General features: G+C 39.4%; 2 protein-coding genes across 7 annotated transcripts in view; both read left to right on the top strand.

Moving 5' to 3' along the window:
* Window positions 1-23,882, top strand: part of hoxc12a (homeobox C12a) — a 49,210-nt gene that overhangs the window by 14,232 nt on the left and 11,096 nt on the right. For 4 of the 6 annotated variants that reach the window (XM_055510255.1, XM_055510257.1, XM_055510256.1 and 1 more), the window contains exons 3-4: window positions 7,638-7,779; window positions 8,198-8,269. The gene's annotated coding sequence lies outside the window, so the exon portion shown is untranslated. Of the gene's footprint in view, window positions 1-4,237; window positions 4,376-7,637; window positions 7,780-8,197; window positions 8,284-23,882 lie in introns of those variants that run through there. The other 2 variants (XM_055510258.1, XM_041071440.2) reach the window with 2 other exon arrangements.
* On the top strand, window positions 18,520-22,681 carry hoxc13a (homeobox C13a). Its single transcript, XM_029155545.3, has 2 exons — window positions 18,520-19,682; window positions 21,521-22,681. Exons 1-2 carry the CDS (start codon window positions 19,019-19,021, stop codon window positions 21,775-21,777), a joined length of 921 nt encoding a protein of 306 aa, XP_029011378.1. The 5' UTR covers window positions 18,520-19,018; the 3' UTR covers window positions 21,778-22,681.

The following is a 23,882-nucleotide window of genomic DNA, read 5'->3' as shown; positions in this document are numbered from 1 at the left end:
ATCCTCCCTCGCTCTCTTTTGCTTCTTCTCCCTCGCCGTCTACCCCTCTTTGCATTAGTAAACCCATGGGAATGTTTTGTTATACTGAGTCACCTTGAAGGTATCTAAGGTACAGTCACTTCCTGTCATCCTCTCCTTCAACGATCCACCCTCCCTCCCCACCACTCCTTTATCTTACCTCATCTTTAAATCGCATTCAGACCATCACATTTATTGTGTGCTGCTCCTACGTGTGTACCTCTAGCTCTGCCAGCTGGACACATCAATCTATGTGATGGTTGCTTGTCAGTCTGCTCCTTACTGGGCAGGATCCCAAAAAGGAAACACAAGTCTCATACAGCACAACTCTACTAACACAAGATAAAATGTGCCAATATGTGAACACACCTTTATTGGTTGTCTGTCCTCACCAACGAGACAAACGTGGGGAACTGATCAGTAGATATGAGTAAGTTGTACTAGTCTGACACTTTATATTCCCTGCTTTGTTGCCTATGGCTGGCCACCATGATTTAAGTGAAGAGGAGAGCCGTCAGTGGTCATCAATAACAGGTCTGTGTGGTGTGGGTGGTGCAGGCTGTGTGGCATGTGTTTTAGAAATGATGGCCAGAGGCCCTCAGCCCTGAAAACACGGTGTCATGAGCATCTGTGTCTCTATAACTGGGACCGTTGCTGAAGAGGCCCAAACATATCTGGTATGCAGTGTTTAGGAGGCACGCAGACAGGATAATTGCTGGGCAGAATCTGTTTGCAGCTCCACACTTTCAAGTGCTCATTGCCTTTGAGCGTTTTACACCCCAACTGGCTGAATAGCTCAGGGGAAACAAGGTCTGCATTGATTTATTGCTCACCCTTCACTCCTTTTGTTTGTTAGGACCAAGGACAACTTAATCAGCCACCAAAGAAGTCTCAAACCAGTGTCTGTATTATTATTGTTCGACTGTGTAGCTATTGCCCATTGGAATCTGAAAGTTTTAGAAACAAAACAGAACTAGTGTGCTAAGCCTTTAGGTCCTACTGGTGCATTCCCTGAAATGTCTGGCTGCATTTCATACCCACAGCAGTCTCGCTGCCAGCACAGTGATTGAACACGAGAACAAAGTGTTCTCATTGAGGTGGCGTAAGATTTGGAATGTAGAACCTGCTCAAAGTCTTTATGTTCGCAATTCTTGGTTTGCTGTTAAACAGCAGTGGACAAACGTGTGTGTCAGCAGTCTGCATCATTCAAGATTCCTCTTCTAAAAATAATGTGTTGAGTAACATACTTTAAGTACTGCTTAAAATACGCTGAAAGATTAACTGTGGCGTGTGTCTTTCCTCGCCTCTCTCTCGCTTTCTTCACAAAACTGAGTTCATAATTAGTTGCATATGGTGCTCAACAGGCATACCCTTTATTTGTGTGTTGGCCAAGACATATTTACAGTCAAATGTTATGTCTTGCCATAAACATGTTTATTGTTATATTATACGCTTGTGGGGATGGCACAGTGATTGACACCACTGTGCTGAAAAAGAGTACAAAGACCGGGTAAAGACATAAAGATGTCCATTTTATCAAAGATAAAGTTTTTATAAATTAGCACATACAGGATTTAGCCTCTAATTCTTCATTGGAATAAAATTTAGAAACTGAATATAACAAAGCAATACCCATATAATGTAAAGCAAATGGGTTGTAAAAAGGCTGCCCTTGGGTAACTTGATAGTTTTTATTGTGTCACAGAGGGGTTGGTTGAATCTTATCCCGCATTCATTCTTCTGTGTTTGAAGACGTTTAACTCTTTAAATCATTTTTCAGTTTTAGCCAGTGCAACAAATTTGACACAGATCACCACATAGCGAAGTATAGGTCCTGTCAGCTTTTTTATAATAGGAAGATGTGAATAATTTAAAAACTATATTTATATTTTAGGAAACCACTTCTGCATGTCTTTGATGCTGAAAACAAATACATTCAAACAAATGTAATTATGTGTGAAGAATACATTTTATTGGTCCAGAAGCTCAGAAGGATTTTCCTTGTCTTGAGATTTAGTTCAAATTAGAGCTGGAATATTGGTCCGTCTGAACAGACCCCTGCCTGGTCCTGAAGGTATGGCTCGAAGTATGCAAAACCTCAACCAGCAGCTTCTTGCCAGCTCTATAAATGTCCAGATGCCGTCAGCTAAGCAATGACTGATACAAGGAAAATGATGAAACTATTGAGAAGTAAATGTTTGGTCGTCTTTTCATTAAACTACTAAAAACTGAAGCAGCAGCGTGCAATGATGACTTCATTCATGGGATCCACGATGCTCTACGCTTCTCAGATGCTGATGATTTATATGTGTATGCTTACTTTTTGTGGAAACTGCCAGTAACAAGGCTTTCTGCCTATTTAATTAGATGCAACCTAATGGCTTCTTGCTCTTAAATGTTGTCATAGTGGTCAAGCTAGAGTTTGAAGAGACTGAAAAAAGGTGAGGTCAGCATATAAGAATAAGAATAAGAAAACCTTTAATAGTCCCGCAGTGGGGAAATTACTTCTCACAAAAGCAGTACAGATGAGCGAGAATACAGGTACAGACCAGCTTGTGTTGGCAAGTAACATGTAACTAGTAACATGAAGTGCAGTTAGTTACAGTTGTAGTAGAATACGGTCTTGATGATAAAAGAACATGCACTTGAATGCCTTCACAGATGGAACGAAAGACAGAAACTGGTTTTGAGGATTTCATGGAAATACTGTGCAAAGGCTCCAGAAAGAACTTATGGGGGACATGTTATATGTTTTCCGTTTCATGAGAAGTAGACTAGAAAAGTTGTCTCTTTGGTTTACAGCTTGACCGTCGCCCACGTGACCAAATAAGTGCACTTTACCTGTTCTCACTACATTGCACACGGTTTAGTGAGATTTAAATAAAACAGATTAATAATAGTTTTTAGGGATTTTAAGAAAATTGTATGTGATAAATTAACTCTGGTGCATGAGGCTGTGTCCAGACAGAAAAGGAAACCTGCTAAAGTCAAGGGAGAGAACGCCTCAGAGAAAAGGAATTAAAGCGCTTGTCAAATAACCCTTAGCTCTACTCGCTCTGTAGCTGTAATAGTCAAGTGATGCACCACAGGAAGAGACTGTAGATTCACAGCTTTGGCCGTTTTAGATGAATTAATGGATTTGTGCCAACTCCAATAATAAATATACAACCTCCTACTGAAAGTTGAAGCAAGTAGTTGAAGTAAATTTTATTTAAAAATTTATTGTGCAGTTCCTTATACAAAACTGAGAGTAAATAACTCCTAAACAACATTAAAAAAACTTTTTATTGACTGTAAAAGGTCTTGTAAAGGAGATTATTTATTTACGATGTGATGAAAAAACTAAAGAAACTATGGCTCACGAAATATATATAAATACTCACAATCTAGCCAAACACTTGAGTTTAAGCCTTGTATAACTGTTCTTGTTGCACCTACTGTACTTTAGAATGGTAACACATACTACATACATCGTGTATGTTGTACTTCAAGTCTGAGAAACTGATTTTTATAGATTTTATTTATGCACAAATTGGTTTCTCTGTCTTTTTCCAAATAATTTGAGCAAATTAAAAGATTGTGAACGTGCAAGAAAGTAATTCTAAAGCTTTGTATGGACCCTGAACCTACTCTGGTAATAAAATGTAAAATACCAACACTGATCATGCACTGAGGGTTATCTACCTTTTAATGGTTTATATTCTATTCATGTTTTGTAGATGTCAAGATTTAAATTTTCAGGGATATAAATGTGGGGAATGCATTTTGTCCTAAACAGTTTTAAGTGGATAGGAATGTCATTTGGCTATGTTAAAATGTGTTGTTCTTTAATATCTCTAAAATTTCCACTTTTGGCTTGCTATAATTTGTAAATGCATTATTTTTAATACTTCTGCATTGTAATGTTATGAAATGAAGTATGAATTATTTTTATGTAGCCATATTAACACTATCATAATCATTCAATTTGATTAGTGACAAGCAACCAAAGAGTAAATGTAAATGTTTACTCAGTTTATAAATTCAGTCAAAAGCAATTAATTACTTAATACATTTTCTACAAATACTCCATAATGGAAGTACCCTTCGACTTAAATGCTTTGTGCTTACTTGTATGCAAGCTTTGACTTTTAGCTCAGCTCACAACAGTCTGATACGACGTTATTGCAGGAGCTGCACCAAACCACCTTAGTCTGTTACTCCATTTTCCTCACTCATGAGCAAGGCACACAGATACTTAAACTTTAAATGAGACACCAACACATTCCCAACTCACAGAGAGCAGTTCATTGTCAATGGACTCAGATGTAGACACGCTAACTCTCCTGACAATTCCTGTTTCCCTATTTTGTGAAAGGTAAGAATGTTTACTCCTGAGTTGTGTCTTAACAGTACTTGGAATTGAAGTGTGCAGTAAACACTGCCAATTTGTAATATTACCGTGCGTCATGCATATTAAGGCTTACACTGACGCTGCCAACATGGCGGAAAAACAAACCGTCAAGGGAAATCCAGATCTAATGGTTTGATGTTCTGTGTGAAACTATCCTCGAACCATGAGGATAATTTCAGTTTTCAGAAATTTGTGGAGTCACTGTATTTTAAATACTTAAATGTTGTCTTTGAAATGTAAAGTGTTTTTTTAATACTCTGTCCTAAAGGTATTCAGACTTCAGACCTCTCACTTGCTGTGCTGTAGGTGTAATATTCTCATTTAGCTCATCTGATGACATGAGTCAGTCTAAACTCAGTAAGTCAATGATTATAGCTCAGACATGTTAGCCTTCACAGTCTTGTTGGAGGGTTTGTCTTCATAAAACTCTGAAATGAATGGACATGAAGCTTGGATGGACATGAAGCTTGGAACAAGAGTCAAAGCTTAGAAAAGCTCTGCAAGGGTCTAATTCTGCAAACCTCTCGTACTGATCTTACCTGTTGCCCAGTAATCTCTGAATCCAAAGACTTCTGGTAAAAGACAAATGCTTGAAACTCATAAGGCACATTCAGAATGTGGCTTGTGTTTAAGCAGGACAACCCGTCCGAATTAGCTGCTTCCGGATAAAGTTACTGCCCGATCCAAAACAGTTAGATTCAGTTCCAGGTGTTTGTGAAATGCAAAGCATCACAGTTACACACCAACTCTGTTTACATTTAAATCAAGAATGACTTTGGATTGGACGATGGCTAAAAACACAAATGTAAATCTATAAAACTACAAATGTAAAGTTGAGCAGAGAGAAACCTTCACAGGCAGACGAGCATCTCTGTAGCACTTATCAAAGTACATTTGAACCACGTGAGAGTTGCATTGATTTGTCATATAAATTCCTGTAAATTCAGCCTCAGGATTGCTCATTATGTTACATTATTCACATAGTAAACAACAACCCGATCAACACAGCATTTAGCAAAGATTCCGTATAGCAACCGTTCCTTACTGATGTTGGCCATGAGAGAAGTCTGCATGAAACCCGTAAGCAGAGTGGGAATAGAGGGGGCTTCTGTTTTGGTTACCTGTTCATTTCTGCCCCAGCCTCAGACCATCACTAGCCAGTCTGGGGTAAGGAATTCACCCTACAGTTAGCTCCATTCGTGTGTCAAAGCTTTCCCTCTAGCTTTTTTAGATGGTCTAGGTGTTTTTCAGAGTTTGGTGGTTTGACTTTTAAGTTTCTCCTGTTGCTTTTGAGTTGGATCTTTGATAATTTTGTGAGAATTAATTTAGCCATGTTTTAATTTTCTGAATAAAGCAGATTTACCAATGCAAAATGGAAGTAGTTTACTTGAATGTGTAATAGGGATACAGAGCTAAAGTGCTGCAGTCAGATTAATTTTGCAGAACTACAAGCTAATAATACTTGTTTGTATGCAGGTTTCTATTTTATGGTAGTTTTAATATTTCAGAAAACAAAGAAAATGTTTTTTTCATATGCTTTTCATTTTTTAAGCTGTGCTCAGTTTGTCACTCTGGATATGAAACTTGAATTAAATTCAGGTCTGAAAATTGATTTAGCCATTTTAGAACATGCCTTGTTCTTAAAGGCTAGAGCTGCGTTCCCTTTATGCTTCAGCTCCTTGTTTAACTGTCGGTTAGAGTAGTTATGGTTACTGTGACACATCATCCAATTAGTCCTGAAGCATTTAGCTGTAATTATGCAGATAATTTATCTCTACTGCCTTGGTGTCATCATCAGCAAAGTTGCGGCTCTGAAGCTAACATTAGCATCTCTGCTGTGGCCCTAATTCTGCTCCTGCCGTTTAGCTGGGAGAAACCAAATGTAACAACACTGCACATTTGTACTGTTCTAAAAATCTGCTACTTATTCAAGACTCAAAGTACTGTGCACTGACGTCCCAGACATTTGTGTAATGTTGACTTTACAAGGATAGACGCAAAAAACGTGAACTTAGTGACCTTGACCCTTAACCTCAGTCCACTAGAATCTAATACGTTAATTCTTGAAACCAAGTAGACGTTTGAAAAAAATGAAAATACCACAACACTGTTGTGAAACCTAGTTGGCAAACATTGATGAAATAGTTAATTTATGTTCACTCATTCATTGTAAAATGCCTTTAAATATTAGTGCTCAGTAATTTATACAACTAGAGCCATCACATTTTTTCAGACCTAGCAGTTTTTTCAGACTTCACATTGTTGCCTGATTGATGCCTGCAAAAGCAACAGATCGTGGCTTAATCTCTGATTGCCTGTTTACAGGCCTCTGACACTTTTATAGCCCACCTAATACCATTACAAAGTATTGCTTCAACAGTGGGGCTCTCGCCTTTCCTGTAGAATCAAATACAAAAGCCTTTTTGGTGCAAACACTTTAGACAGTACAGCTGCGATTTCATTTAACTGCCAAAAACACAGGATATCGCAAAGATCAATGTAAAACTACGGTATACATATAATATAAAATTACAGTGAATTAGATGACATCTTATTTAAATTCACCTTCAGGCAAATGTTTGTATAGCAAGCATTGTGCAGAGCTGTGGCATATATGTGAGTGTGGCACTCACATATATGAATCATCATGTACACACTGCAGGCTCTGGTGCAGATCTGACTCCCTCACATGTGAGCAAACCTTTAATGTGTCCCTGTGTTTCTAGCAAGTCTCTTCATGTTTTTTTTCCAGTTTATACGACATTTCCACGTTAAAACACTGATGATACGCGGCTCTTCCAGTCCTTTCATACAAACTTAGTACACATTTCTTCCTGTCCCTTTGTGTTTGATTTAATAAATCCACCTTAATTGAAATTTCTTGGTGCACCTTTATGCAATCGCTTGAACACAATTCTAAATTTCTATTGTATTGTAAGTAATATTTGCTGTTATTCCTTGTGCTGTGACACTTGTGCAACCTAATTAGACCTTCTTCTTTACAGACTCTTAACAAAGCCACACAGTTGTTTTTGTGATTACTGCTGTTATTCCTGATAATATGCTTCAGATTTAGCTGCCATCTAAATTTTATTATCTTTTTTTGCTTTTTTGATCTGTAGATTGCATTTTGCTTCTTGTCCTTGTCTTTTATTTTAACATTAATTCCAGAAAGCAGTTCGATAAATGAATACGTTCTCCTTTTTCGTTTGGTTTGGTTTTGTAGATGCTGCCGTTGCTCATGACCCAGACTCCTAATAAGTAGATGGGCTGCCGTGTGTTTGAACAGCCCACAGATCTTCTACAATCAACATTCATCTTAACGGCATCTCATTTCTTCCTAGCGTCGACCTCCAACTGTATATTTGGTAAGACCTGTACATATTTCTCTTTTCATTGCCTGTACTGGTCGTTACCACTAAATTAGTGCGTAGGACAGCCCTAAGCAAGTACAAGTATGTTTTCCTTATGTCTTTTTGTGAGTATCTAGTAATGTTGGACAGTTAACATGTTTTCACGTCTCCTTCTCTCTAAAAAATACACAATTCATTCTGGAAACCTTTTTAATTAAACTCTGTTTAATACCCAACAGCTCTTTGGTAAACAATGTGTTTTTTTGGTTTTCCTTATGCTCACAAATTACTGTAGGACAGAATTCAAAGTATGAATCTTAAATATAGTTTTTGTCTAAGATTGCACGTTATGAGGCCTGAAGCAACAAAATACAGTGTATATTTATGGAAAGTGCAATTTATCAAAGCCTTATTCCTCCAACTCTCGCTACAGGCTGGGCAAGGAAGGCCAGCTTGCATATGTGCTCTACCTCGTGCTTTGGTATAAGGCAGAACAAGTTTTGAGGTAAGCAAAAAGAGGTAAGTTGAAGAGGGAGAGCAAACAAGTGGGATTTATTTGCCTTCCAGCCATAAAATTGATGTAAAACCTTGGAAAGACTTGGAAGTTGTTGTCAGCAAGGGATAACTCAGCTGCACTTGGAATACTTGAGGTTTGATGCAAACGCTCCAGTGAAATACAACATTTAAAAATCCTAAAATACATTTTTTCCAATTAACGGATGATGAATTTTACATTTGTGATGATGAAGCCAGTTACAGCAGATACAACTAATGTCTGGAAAGAAATGAGGTCGGTTCTGTGCACAGTATATATTCTTTCATTTGTACGTAGTGCACAATATTGGATCAGTTTATTAAAACTAACTCTTTATACAGGACACAAACATTGTTTTGTATCCTCTCTATTACAGACTTGCAGATGGTTTCCGTGTTTCATAGTTTGGTGCTAATTTATGGGTTGATTTAAATTGTGATGTGAACTTGGAATTTTTACAGTTGTAAACATTCAAAATTAAACCAATCCATATATAAATATGGTTATAAAGCTGTTTTCTTTTTTCCACCAAGTGTTTCCTTTTCATGCCATCGATGCTTTGGATGGAATTTCTCCCTAAAATTGCAGATATCTAATTTTGGAAAACGTCTCTCCTGTTATTATATGCACATGTTATATTGGTTCTAAAAACATTTTCCTCACTCCATTGACTGGGGGTGCTGTCATTCAAATCACTGTATGTGCACGAGAAGCATCAAGCTTCATGAAAAAGTTGCTTGTTTACGTGGATCTCGTAATTTTTTTTGTCTTCATACTGCTTGGCCTCATAACACAAGTATGACCTCACATTACTCATTTTACCAACATTTGTTTTCCAACCTCTACAGCTAAGACTCAAATATATTATAATTTTGTATTTTAGGTATTTTAAAATGATATTTTATTATTCAAACCAATAGAAATCTGAATAATATCAAATGAGTGTTGTATAGAATGTGTTTTCATGCCCTATACAGTCACAAATATTTTCTGGAAGTGAATTATTGACGCTTAATACATCTGTAAAATTTCTGCTGCCTTAACAATGACAATCCAGATGCCTCTTCATACAGCAGCTTTCTGTCTGTAGTGTTTTAGTAACTGCAGTTTTAACCAAGCACGGCTTTAACGGCGAGCGGCCCCTTGTCTCCTACAGTGACGGCTGGTGTTGATGAGTTGCAGGCATTTAGATATTGCAGATTTTCATAATCCTTGCGTTACATACCACATTCATGAACTCATAAGTTCCATAACGGCACAGTTTACATTACTTTCGAGGTATTTATATTTAAAGAGTAGAAGAAGATCAAGGAAATGCAACCCCAGCAGCAGCTGTAGACGAGACATTCCTTAAATGTTAATGTTCGGGTAGTCTTTATTCCATAAGCTTGAAAAATAGAAAGAAATGCAGTAATTGTGGCATGTGCAAATGTTTGGACACTGGACTAAGCCAGCACTTGGATACCACAGCTTGCAAACACTGTTTGTAGCCAGCTTACTGCCCTTCCACTGGTGATTTAGGATTTTTTCAGACTCTTGCATATTACTTGGGTTTTTGGATCAGTTTAGCTGTCCTGCACACACAGCACTTTTAGGACCCTACCCCCTGATTCTCTGCTGTTCAAGCTGGAGCCATGAGGGCTTTTTTAATACCTTGTTTCCTGAAGTGGTGTAGCTGTGCTTTTTGGATGACAACATGGCATCTGCATCCAATAGGCTGCTGATATTTACTAGAAGTCATTTTCCTTCTCTTTGAGTTTTCTGTTCAGCTCTTTTCCAGTGAAAAGTGATTAGAGATGCTTAACTCTGCTTCTTCAAATTTACATTTACAGTAAGTGCTGGGTGGATACAATTCAACTTTAACATAAATGTAGTAAAGACACAAACTATAGAGGCAATGGTACTTAAAACTGTGACGGTCATTTAGCAGCCTGCAGGTCACATCTGGCTCCGGCTTAGACGTGAGGGCCCCTCTCATTTTCTTAAAGCTTTAGGCGACAAAACCTCAGTCAGTTCAAACTGTACTTTTAGGGGCAATTTGAAATAAAAGTTTATTTAGATGTGTTGGTCAGACAAGCAACTTTTGAGTGTCTTGTGGTATGACATGCATCAGCAGACTTCCTCAGACTCTTGGAGAGAACTCCGAAAAAAACACAATGGTCTTTTTGAGTTTACTTTGCCCTTAAGTGAGGTCATGTACAAATACTTCTACTTGAGACAGATCCAAGGATCCTGGGCGGCCAGAACCATTTAAACCCCTTTTTATGCAGTGGGGTTTGCAGAACTCCAGTATTTATTATTACATACACCTCATTTTCTGTGAAGTATTAGAAAAACGAATCTGGTCAGAATCAGTTTATAAAAAATGTAAATATCTGCAGTAACTTCCCAGTAGTTTACTTGCTTTATTAAATATTTCTTTCCGGTAGAAATATATGAATGAGTTTGGTCATCCCTCTGTTATTTTTGTTACAAGCTGAGCTTAGTTATAATAAGTATTATTGTTTTATATTTTTCATTTATCACGATTGAAAAACAGTAGTTTTTCTCTCACATACAGATTATGTCCCGTTATTACATCAGAAACTGTTGTTTAGCTTGTTTCGCATCATTTATTTACAAAAGTAGTCTTTGATGCCAGAAATTCATTTTTGTAACCTAGTAGACTTTGCGCCATGTAACTTTATTTTAAAACCTCTGGAGAAGTTAACATGGTGCGTATTAGTTTACAGCCTCTTCGTTGTTAATTATACAAATAAAAAGAAAGCTATTCAACACGCTGAAGCGCCACCGCCGTTTTCTGGTAAAATATGCAGTATTTAGTTTTGGAATTGTGTTTACTTAATTAGGATAATAACAACTGCGCAGTTTCTTTTATGAAAGAGTGCACAGAAAATTATGCATTTTTAAAAAATCGGTATTAATCAGGCAAGTACGAATAAAGTACCAGTAAACACACAAATTCAGTGTTTTGGGCAACTGTTGAATTATTCTTTTTCAATTATTTTTATCGTACGTTTATGCTGTAAATATTGACACACGTGACTTTTATTCGCATCTTTCTGGAATTAGTTCATATTAACTTGAAATGTAATAACTGTCTAGCCAGGCTTAATACGACTTCACATTCTTTTATGGTAAACAGTGCATGTAAAAGGACAGGTTTGGGTTGAGACATACAATAATTAAAGACGTCGAATTGAATTAGACTAAAATTACTTAACTATTCCGTTCCTTTTAAATGTAGTGCTTCACGTGCAGCTACCAGCCTCCTGTTGAGACGAAATTAAGTCATTGACAGTTCGGCCTAAAATAGTCTAAACGACTGCGCGGAGTAAGACCTAATCAGCGTAATGCGATCATTTGCATTATTTATCTGGTGCATCACAGTGAATGATTCGACGGGATCGGATGTGGAGGCTCTTAACGCACGCGGCTACTGTTTTGGTTTATGAGAGAGGTGTCTGCTGTCCTCTCCTAAACACACCCAGTCTGTCTGTGCACAGACTTTGAACTTGAACTTCATGCTGCTCATCTTCATATACTGAAGTTGCAATAGATCGGGCTCCTTGAGCAGAAGATCATCTTGGCCCATTGATTAACCGTTTAGAAACCCATACCTTAAAAGTGCACATAGGAGAAATGAGGAGCAGGATGAGTTGTGATTCACATTTCTGTCGCGCGAACTTATACTCCATCCATCATTCGACTCTGGTTCTCCACTGTGCCTTAAACTAAAGGCACAGTGTTACTTTAGATTGCATTTGCCAAATTCTTCTCTGGCACAGAAAAAAAGAAGTGGCCGCAGGCGAGTCCTAAATGAGATTCTGACGACGTAAAGGCACCAAAGTCACTTTTACGCCACAAATGCTCACAAAGAAAATGAACCATATTTCAATGCGCACTTGTAAATTTAGGTTGGGACTATAATTGGTGCTACTTTATTTCACATAAAGCACTTGACATATCGGCTAGAGTTGCGTATAGGGTTAATGTTTGTAGGTAACACAGCTGGAATCCTGCGTTTTGCACACAATCAGATCTGTTGTTGCCGTCTGCTGGTCCAAAAATAACCATTTATCTTCATAGTAACGTCATAGTTAAAATTAAACGTGTGATTTCCGGTTGTTCGCACGTGACTGCCAACCCTGCACTAATTTTTCACTTTTAAAATACCTTAATTATTTGTTACCAGAAGCAATTAAATAGTGTTGTCATGGAGCAGCGCTGTCTCTCAGGGCTTCCGTCTACTGTGATGCACTACACCACTCACCAACAACAAGCAGGTGCAGGAACCATTTTCCAGTCCCTTTCAAACCAACAACTCGTGTTGCCTTCAGGCTCGTCGGTCACCGTTGGATTATTGCACACTGGAGGAGGACGTTGTTGCTTCTGAAGTCGCTTCTCTTAAATTTCATTGATTTTATTTGGCCTCTTAAACCAAACGGGGCTGATCACGTTTCACAAAATAATTTCCTTGTACAAAATTGTTGACTTTTTGCTTATGCAATTAAGAAACACAATGTTTTCCAATTCAGGGTAATGTTCGCTCATATAGATTCTGGGACGATTGTAGTTTAATAAGAGCATAAGTCTAGAAAATGCATGTTCCACTGGGTTGCGTTCAAGATTTAGGCACATTTAAAAATTAATAGACACTGCAAGAGCAGAGTTGTGTCATCTGAGGCTATAAAAGTGCTTTAGCAACAAACTTGAGAGATTGGGAATCCTGAAGAGATATGTTTGGCTTTTTTATATGTTCTGAATTGTTTTATGCATTTAGGAAAGACGCGTCCAAACCTTTTTACGTTTGTTGTGTCGTGTTTACCAACCTATAGCGCGCGTCTGCATGTCTGGACATTCCCCAATCTCGTGATCAGACTGTGGTATGTTCCAAATTCTAATGCACACAGCATGGGGTCAAGTAATGAGAAAGTAACGCATGGGTCAAGACGTGGGAAGGTACAAGCCAATAGGAATCTATTGTGATACATGTTCTACCTCTTTTACTTTCCTCCCGCAGCGCTGGAGCAAACATTCAACGCATTCAGTGCAGGAGCAAACAATAGTTTACTACATAATGAGTCTTGGGCGATTAAAACCAAGACCTTTGTGTTAATGTTCTAGTTTGGATGAATTTACTCCCCAAAACTGCATTTTACACATTAAAGCTGTAAAGCCTTTAATTTCTCAAGCTATCATTTATTGTTTTTGCTATAATCGCTGTTAGGATTTTTTATTTTATAATTGATTCGTTTAATGTGTCTGAAATATTCCCAGAATGTTTGACACACTTTGAGGGAATCGCCGCCATGATTAATGATGAACGTGTGTGTCTTTTGTTTCGCTGTCTGGACGGATGGAGCGACCGCCTCTCTTAACTTGAACTTGGACTTCCGACGGGACGCGTCAAGCAGTGGATTTATTCACTTTGCCTTCTCACGGATTTACTCCGTGGACAACATAAGGAAAAATGAAGATACATTTTTCACTTCACTAATTTAAAACGGTCATAAAGTTCTGGACAATATTTAAATTAGTCCGTTTGCCTTAATCTTAACAACATTAAGACTTTATTATGGAGACATCACATAAATTGTTCATACCCTGATCTGACGTGGTCGTTTTTTTCAGTACTTTCTGTCAGAACCTTAAAATTTAAAACACATTTTCTGACGTAAACACAACGGGTACTGTGCGCAAACAGCTGCTTGTTGGCACAGACGCACTTGCAAATTAGGATGGAAAAATAAGCTATAGTCTTCAGTTACTTCACCAATTTGATATGTATCATTTTGGCCATCAACTCACACAGAGCTCTGTGTGCATTTATAGCCTTATGTTCAGTGTTGGAGATTTCACAAATGTTTAAGAGTAAAGTGTTCGTCATTACACCCACGTCTTTAAACACATAATTAAAGTATCTCACTTTCAAATTTCTCACCACCTTTGGCGGAGACGATAGTAAACTGCTGAGAATTAATATTAACAAAAAAAGGCTGCCTTAAATGATAATGTTTTGTAGAACCTATAGTTTGTAAAGGCCCTTTGAAGCGATAGTCTGCCCGTCTTTCCTCTGTTCTCTGACGCAACCCCGCTTGGCCTTTGGCAGATTGCCCACGGCCATCTTCTGTTCCCTGGCCCATATTTGCTTAACCAAGGTAAAGCAACGCAAAGTAAAGCCATAGATGGAAAATACCATTCTCTACTTGAACTTGCAATCACACACAAGGCACCAGACGCACAAACGGGCTGTTCAAGGCACTATGCAATGTGAAGTATGGCCTATGACTTTTCCTATCCTTCTGGAAAGCGTCATGGCTGCTGCTCGACTTAATGCCACAAATGTTGCACCATGGGGCAGAAATTCAGAACGCCCCTACGCCTGAATGCAGCAATCGCGCATTTGTGACGTGTCTGTAGTAATTTAATTTAGGATGTTGAAATGTCACGTTTCAAAGTCTTGCTCATCTTGCGGATGGTTGTTTATTATCCATCAATTCTGTACACTTTCTTTGTGGAGCCTTAGAAAGTAAATGAAATCACATGTCTTCCAATAGTCCCACTTTGGACACAGAAGTCCAGTGGTGTTGGCTTCGAGCGTTAATAACTCTTTTGAATCATAAAGTAGCGCAAGCGGAAACCCCCGGATTAAGATTCTGTTTGGTAGGAATGTGGTGATGACTGCTGTCTTTTCTCTTACGCACACCTCAGGCGTTATACCCAATGCCAGCATAAAACGATAGGAATGGCTTCAGTAAAGGGAGAGTTCCCTCCTTTGCAGATAGTAGCATATTGAGCCTTTATTCAACATACATGGGAAAGTTGGTGACTGTGTTCAACTTGCAAACTAAGATCAGCCTTGATTTATTGAGAGATTTATGAATGCACAGCAGTCGGAATTTGGTCCATTAATTTAGTTTAAACAGCCAAATGTTTATTCCACAGAGTTTGACATGTTCATTTACTGAAGCCTTCATACTGAAAATGCAGCAGTTCCTCTGACGCGTATACTCTTAAATTGCGTAAATCCACATAGTTCGTGTCGTTCGTGTTGCAGAGTTACCAGTTGGCCAAGTTTGAATATACAACTGTTAAATCTAAAATCTAAACCCGAAGCTGAAAACTCGTAAAGATAAAATCGCTACCTAATTTCATCCCGCATGACGTAGTCTGTACCTGCAGGCTGTCCACACGTTCTTGAATTGCCGCAGTGTTTTTTTTTTGTATGCGCACGGATTTGCATCATTCTCAAAACAGGTGAGCCAGTGTAAGAAGTGATTGTAATTATAATTCACTGTTTGTGAGATTTCATTTATTTTGAAAGAAATGAAATATTATCTTGGTACATCATTGTACTGGAGTGCAACATGGTTTGCATTTGACGTTTGCATCTAAGGGCATATTCGGCTTTCATAGTCTTAATCACGCAATGCGGCTTCTTGAGAGCAGAGCACAAGCCGCAGGTAGGCAGCATTTCTAAGGGGAAGGGGAAGTGGACTGATGCTTCCCTTCCCCCACAAGCCTCCTCCTGAGACGGACCCTGCGTCTGACAGGGCCTGTCTGGGGGGACATGAGGTCTGCTTGTCAAGTTATTTACTGCAGCACATCATGGATGCTTGTCAAGATATTGATATGGTTTCCCGTAACAGTTCCTGAAACACCAGTGCGGTGAAATATCTGCCTCATTTTGCAAAATAATTTAGCACAAGGATTTTTTTTCATAAAAATAATTACCACGTGTGTCTGGTGGCACCAGGAGCACCTTGAAGTTTAAACGCTTCTAATGCAAAACAACTAAGATCGTATCAGCTTTTGTATTAATGACGTTTTCTGTGCTTTGGTAAAATATAGTTTCTATTGTGTCAAGTTATAATATTTGTATCTTTAAATTATTGTGATGTTATTTGCTTTTGGATTAGAATCAGGATGGCAGACACGTGGCTGCTGGTGACCTACAGCTCTTTGTATTGACGCTTATTTCTGGCCGAGTTGTAATCCGGTCTGCGCTGAGTAAATATGAACTGCGGCAAATTGATTTCATCTCTGTTCGCCCTTCGAGGCATAATTGAACATTTACAAATTACACAGGCAATATTAACGTTGCGCACTACTGAAAGGTTTATTGTGGATTATCACAGCATAGGAAGCCTCACATTGTGCACCAGTCAGTGATTACAGGGTCAGTAGACAGACTTATTTTCTAAAATTGTTTTGCTGGGTTGATTGTGACATTAGTTAATGAGAATATTATAACATCTGTGTTTGGAACTTGTTCTCAAGCTTTGATAAAATACTACTCTCTGCATCATTTTAACGTGAAATAACTTCTCCACACTACAGAGAGTTGTTATCGATTCAGTGTCAGTTTATTTCGCAGGATGTGCGTCCTGTTAAGAGGGATCTGATCTTGTAGGCCATTGCGCGTTTGCCAGTTGGGAACCTGCGGCTGATGGTTTAGAAAGATAACCTAATCAGTTTTTGACCGCAAACATTTTATTTGATGCTCAAAATAAAAAAGGGCTTTACTGTACGGGCTGTTGTGTTGTATTGCTACAAAATTTTAATATCTCCTACTAATAGATTACTGTCTGTTTAGTCACTTTGGCAAACACACACTTCACCATCCGTGTGTTTCAGGCGACGAAAGTATTACCAAAGCCTGGAAATAACCTGGAATGTGGGTCAAGTGAAACCAAAACGCGCCTGATTAATAATAACTTTATGACATATAATTGAACGAAACTATTCTATTCTCAAATCTGATCTCTTGTGGGGAAAAACGCAGGTTAGGAAAAGATTCCTTTCTTGTGGCGCAAAATTAGAGCCTTGATGTTTTTTTTTGTCTATTTTTATTTGACGTTTTCTCACCCTCTTCACACACGGCACATATTTTCGAGTAGGGGCTCTAAATAACGGCCAGTTTGCATGCATCCTCTAGTGTGAAGTTCATTCTTGTCTGTCTAGACTCTGATTACGACCCTGTTTGTCTGCGTTTTTTTACCTTGACCTTGGACTTCCGTGCAGCTGCCGTTTGGATGAGCCCATCTCAGTTGTAATTTCCGTGAGACAAAAGAACGTAAGTCCCTGTCCGGGGAAGGACAGGAGTAGCTTCCGTAGTACATGCACATTGGTGGCCTGATTATTCCCACAGCAACGCAGCAGTGCAAAAATGTTGATAAACTAGGCACCCTTTGTAGGGCAGCTTATCGCCCGCTTTATGGGTGACTCATGGGATAGGCATCACAAAAAGCCTACTTTATGGATGCGTTGTGAGCCTGTCACATCGCTATTATTTTAAACTAAAAAATACAGTCGATTTTTAAATATTAATCCAGTACGTTAGAGTAAAACGATGGAAGGACGGGACACAATTTTCACAACTGCTCTCTGTTTTAGGTTTTGAAAAGAACCTCTGTTCAGGGTCCTCTCCTTTTAATTTACTGATAAGATGCGTATAATATAGTAGCACAAGGTCCCGGATAAAATGGACCAGCCACTCTTCCATAACGTCTGCGTTAAATTAGTTTGCATTTTACCAACAGTGCAGCCGAAAGCGGTTCGAGTTTCTAAAATCTCGCCTGGACGCATCAGCGTGGACGAAAAGCTCACTGCAGCACAAACGGCACGTTGACCCGTGTAATAATTATTTTTGAAAAAGCTTTGGGGCATTACCGAGAATAGAACGTAGTGGGTTTGCGTACACTAAACACATCACGTGCAGGTTAAACTGGATCGAGGTGGTCAAATGCACTGAAACCTATCCCGAATCGACGGGTTCTTACCTGAAACGGTTTTCATCTCGCCATGTAGTTGTTACCGCTGAGGTAAAACGACTTTCATTCACCTCAATCAACTTTGCTAATACTAGCTCTTAGTTCTGCGGCACACAGATACACACACACACACACACACACACACACACCACAACATCCTGCAGGCACCAAACTGTCCTTTTTAAAGGATTAGGAATGTTATTTTGTAAAGGATGATTAAACTAAGAATGTAAGACTAGCTGCGTAAAATGAGTCACAAAATCCAGCCCGTTTAGAATAATTAAATTGAGTTATGCTACTTGAATAAATAGGTTAAATAGTTCTGTAGGTATCACTTAGTAACTACAGATGTTTAACCCCACCCTAAATTGTGATTATTGCATTTATTATTCCTATTAATCAGCTGTATCTTAGCTAAAGTCTACACTTTTACTAACTAAACCAAGTTCAAACCACGCTTCGTCGGTTGCGCACGACTGAGTAATGAAACCGTTTGACATGTCAGAATAAATCTTTTAATTAGAAATAAATATTTTTATTTATGTTTTTGCATCTACTTGTTGTGACATGTATCATATGCTATGAAATTCTGACAGCCCTCGGTGTCGGCCAAACCTCACAGGTTGTTTTCGTTTGCAGCAGTCCTGAACGTGTTGAAACTCCCCTTTAAGAGTCCGGCTCTGTGTAATTTAAGCCAATGATATGACTCGATGCTCTGCAAGAAAAAAATGTGACACGCGAGGCAGTGGATCTTTAAAGGGCTGCTCTGCCCCAACTCACAAGCACTGTCTCGTAGGACTTGTTACCGTATCACGTGCCAAATTCTTAATGAAGTGGACACACTAGGGTCTCGAGTGCGCATGCGCGTGGTGTAAAATGTAGTTGGAAATGAGGTGTCCGTCTTGGAGTAGTCGACTTTTAAAAAGCATCGGCAGCCCCTGCTATGACGACTTCGCTGGTTCTGCATCCACGCTGGGCGGACACCTTGATGTACGTTTATGAAAAAAGCCCGAATGAAAACAACCAGAATAAAAGCCAAACAATGGAGGGACTGAGCAGTAATTGCCCTGCGACCCACTGCAGGGACCTGATGTCGCACCCCGCGCTGGGACGACATTCTGGAACCATAGCGACCCACCAGGGCTCCGTTTACTCGGATATTTCTTCTCCAGACACCGGACGACAGTGTCCCGCTCCCCAAACGTCATCGAGTGCATCGTTGAGCTATGGTTATCCGTTTGGAAATCCATATTACGGTTGCAGATTGTCTCACTCGCACAACGTCAACTTGCAGCAAAAGCCCTGCTCGTATCACCCTGCAGAGAAATACGCCGAGCCCAGCACAGCCCTGCCCACGGAAGAACTGTCTACCCGGGCGAAGGAGTTCGCCTTCTACCCGAGCTTCGCCAGCTCCTACCAGGCTGTTCCTGGATACCTCGACGTTTCAGTGGTGCCTAGTATCAGTGCCCATCCCGAACCACGACACGACGCCCTGATCCCCATGGAGGGCTACCAGCACTGGGCACTCTCCAACGGCTGGGATGGGCAGGTGTACTGTTCTAAGGAGCAAACGCAGTCGACACATCTTTGGAAGTCACCTTTCCCAGGTACGAACAAGTTCTGCTCGTTTATTAAGATGCATGCACCAGATTGGAATTTATGAGATCCCACTTGATTGTAGCCTTTGAATACCAGTGTAATCACCATTTAGATGTCAGACAACTTCACTTGCTGAGATGTTATTGCTTAGTCTATGATGCTTTTAAATATAGTTCATTTTGCTTAAAACCTTTAGAGAAGTCTAGAGAAACATTACACAACACAATGTGCTGAATAAACATCTGTCAAGCGCCACACCAGTTATCACACGTCCTATATATTTATATTATAGAACAAATTGTTCAACTTGACATGTAACCACCGTCAATTTTATTTTAGAATTTTATATAAAGGTTCTAGCCTATTGAGCTTGAGCAGAGTTGCGTAACCCTTAAACAGTTATGTGGAGAAATTTGCCTTAGCACAACTTCAAATTCATGTCAAAATAGTTTCGCAATATGTCATGAGTAATGTTCAGACACTGTTTTAAGCACAGGAACTTTATTGTTTTTCTCTCTGTGACAATTCAGTGACTAAGCTACTGTTTCAAGTTAAGTCAATAAATCTCAGCGTCCCGCGAGGTTTACACGTCCCAATATGTCAAAATTCACATTTCTAAAAAGTGTATTTAATATACATCTCTGTCCTGTTACACAAACTTTTCACAGCCCGTGATCAGTTCGGTTTATAATTCTAGCTCCCCTTCCATTATATATTATGTGTGATATTTGATAATGGACAGGCCCGAGCAGTATGCAGTAAACGGAGTGTTTACAAGTCTGCTTCTTATAACATGTGGCTCTATTATCTTTGTGAAATTTGCAGGTATTTTAAGTTCAGGTGCGGAAGCTCTCAGACCCCTGCTGACGTTCGCACATGCCATTTGCCCCCCTTATATTGAAAATATACATGCGCAAGCCACGCAAGCACGGGCACGCCGTCAAATGCGCGCACCCGTACAAAACACAAGCACGCGCTGTTCATGCCTAGCTTCCCTCAGACACACACTCACACACACTCTTTCACACACACACACACACACACACACAGTCACAAATTAAACTATTTTCCCTATAAAATAATGAAAAATAAATTGAACATTATCTTAAAGTCCTTAGAACACTATAATTATAATAATAAGTTACCATGAAGCTGGAGCTTGAATTTCATTGGGGCTAATAAAATACTATAATCTTAAATGCACTTGAACTTTAGAGAAAAGCTCACAATCCCTGACTGTAAAAGTAACACGAGGGTAAGAAGTTTAATGTCCAACAGCTTGCAACTATTAGAGGTCCTGTTCTGCATTCAGTCTTGAGGCCAGGGTGTAATCCCATACGTTTGCTTACATGGACAAATGGGATACTTCACTTCCAAAGCTTAGTGACGTAAAAGGTTATTAAACACACTTCATATATTATTCACAAATTTCTCAAAACTCAGTTACTTGACAAATATGAGGCATTGATGTTTTTTATCGTTTTCAAACTGAATTGATGTAGGACCACACAATTAAACAGAATATTATTTCATTCATCAGATCATATAGTGCATTTAGACTTCAGTAGAGTGACATGCAGTCAGAAGGGTCGAATGCTCCATTGGGAACAATGCTCAAGTCTACAGGCTGGAACTTTGTGACGATTGGTTGTTTACGCCGTGAAACTACGGGTATTCGTGTGGTTCTCGTGTCAGGTGCAGCACATCTGAGGTTCCACACGCACGTACACACACGCACTGCTCGCGTCAGCTGCAGCATTGATGGTTGAACAGTGCGTAGGCTTGGCAAACGCTCCAATATTTATTCATATATTATGGCCCTGCTAATGTGCTTCCTCTCCTGCAGACGTTGTGCCACTGCAACCCGAGGTCAGCAGTTACCGTCGAGGGCGGAAAAAGCGTGTTCCCTACACCAAGATCCAGCTGAAGGAGCTGGAGAAAGAGTATGCAGCCAGCAAATTCATCACCAAAGACAAGAGAAGGCGCATTTCGGCCGCCACCAACCTCTCGGAACGCCAGGTCACCATCTGGTTCCAAAACCGGCGAGTCAAGGAGAAGAAGTTTGTCAGTAAATCCAAGAGCAATCACATGCACACCACTTGATACGATCAAGGACCACCTTGAAAACTGCAACACATACCTTCCGATGAATCCTGACGTATATGTACCTCTGCAATGAAAATCGTGGCTGAGTGTTTAATTTAACTCCCATCGACCATGCCTCCAAGTCCCCTGGTTCAATTCAGAGAAAAACTGTGAAAATGTTAAGAATTCACTTCATTTGTTTTATATGAATGTACATATATAAATATATAATATTTAAAACAATAACTGTATTTCAAATACAAGCATTGCGTGTCTTTCTTTTCCTTATTTTTTCTCAAACCAAATTACCAGAGGACTGGTGACATTTTTAAGACTTGCAACGGGCAGATGAGATCAGAACGGAGGACACAGTTCGTTTGATGCCATTTTAGGAGGGTTATCGCCATATGGAGGAATCGTGGCATAAAGACACGTTGAACTTGAGACTTTAACAGCTTCAATGACTTTCGTGAGAGACTTGTCTACGATTCCTTCAGAATTTCAAAAGCTGCGTTTCTCTCTGTGGGACATGTCCTCTTAAGCCTGGGGTAAAACAAAGGCTGCTATGTTGGTAATCTGTATAGTGCAATGCCTTTTATTTAATTCGTATTACCTAGTATGGCGGAACTTTAAACTGGAATATCCTAAGAACCTGTATGTTTCCTTTAACAGTGAAGGACTCTGTGATGCAACTGGAATGATTGTAACCGATTAAAAGTCAGCGAGTATTACACATAAATGCTCAATGGTTTGGTTTGGTTTTGTCTTTGTTAGTGTAGCATTGGAGCTGATCACACGCCTTGTACGAAACCTGTCATTTCTACTTCCGTGCAGTATGTGAAATGTATTGTGGTGTTGAATTACGTACTGGTAACGTGTTTCATAAATAAATAATTATGAAAATGCTCACATATTCAATTAAGCATCCTGCTACAAGCATTTCCATTCCCTTCAAGCAGCAGAGGCGGAAGTCATCGTCCTCCTCCTCCTCCTCCGAACGGAGAACTTGATCTCGGGGCATCTGACGGATGAATAAAGATTTTCTCTTGCGAGGTGCTTGATTATAAGCTACTGGGCGTTTTGGAGTCGTGTTAATGTTACCATCGCATGATCACAGACTTTTGCTGAACCTAAGAAACAAAGACCACTCCCATGAGAAGACACCGATAATCTGATATAGCTTTAAAAGCACGCACTGTGCGTGAGAAACACTCGCCGTGTCCAAATGTACCGCTCCAACCTAATACCAGAGACGTATTACCTGTTACCTGGCAGAGCCTCACTTGGCAGAACTGTCGCAAACAGGCCAAAAGGCAAATCAACCGGTTTATGTCTCTGCCTTCACAGAAACATTTAATGGCTTACCACAGAATATTGTTCTGGATCATTTTTATATTCCACAGGTACAAATTAATTGTAGTTGTCTGACAATAGGAACAGTAGGCTATAACCGGCCCCTATAATGGCGCAGGGAGCGTAAGTGTTACCGCGACACGAGTCTGTGTAGTCATATTTTGCAGGCAAGGCTTTATGTGAACTATTAACAATACATGAGTGAAATAAAATGATTCTAGCCTGCGTAAATGGAGGGTTGCAGCATGATACCGTTGGACTTTAATCTCGGTTGTTGAATATAAAACAGTATTTTTGGGACTGTGAACTTGGAAATGCAGTCAGTTAGGTCACAAACCCCTTATTCTATTAATCTGAACATGTGAATGTAGAACTACTCGTGTTCACACTCTGGACTGAAGATAAATCCGAAGATGCGTTTTAGATACTTTTTTATTTTTACGTAAATAAATACGCAGCGCACGCTGGCTCTAGAGGAGGGGAAGCTGTTTCGCCTATGCGCCAGTTTATTGACTACAAAGGCCCTAATGTATTATAAGAAAGCTAGGCTGCGTCAGCTGCACTTTTGTAAATGGAAACTATTTGGATAGAGTCGATTTTTGGGGAAATACTTTACACCGGGCTGTGCTGCAGAGTCAGTCTAGAACTTCACTAGAGAGTCAATCAAGTCCATTATCGTGATAGATTTTGTCATACAAAATGTATTTTTTTTCCACCTCTGGTCAAAATAATTATCTATGGAAACCTCGGCCAAAATAAATGTGACTTAT

This window comes from Betta splendens, chromosome 7 (genome assembly GCF_900634795.4).
Source record: "Betta splendens chromosome 7, fBetSpl5.4, whole genome shotgun sequence".
Lineage (NCBI taxonomy): Eukaryota > Metazoa > Chordata > Actinopteri > Anabantiformes > Osphronemidae > Betta > Betta splendens.
Note: the sequence above shows the minus strand (reverse complement) of the source record. Positions and strands in the feature narration are given on the sequence as shown.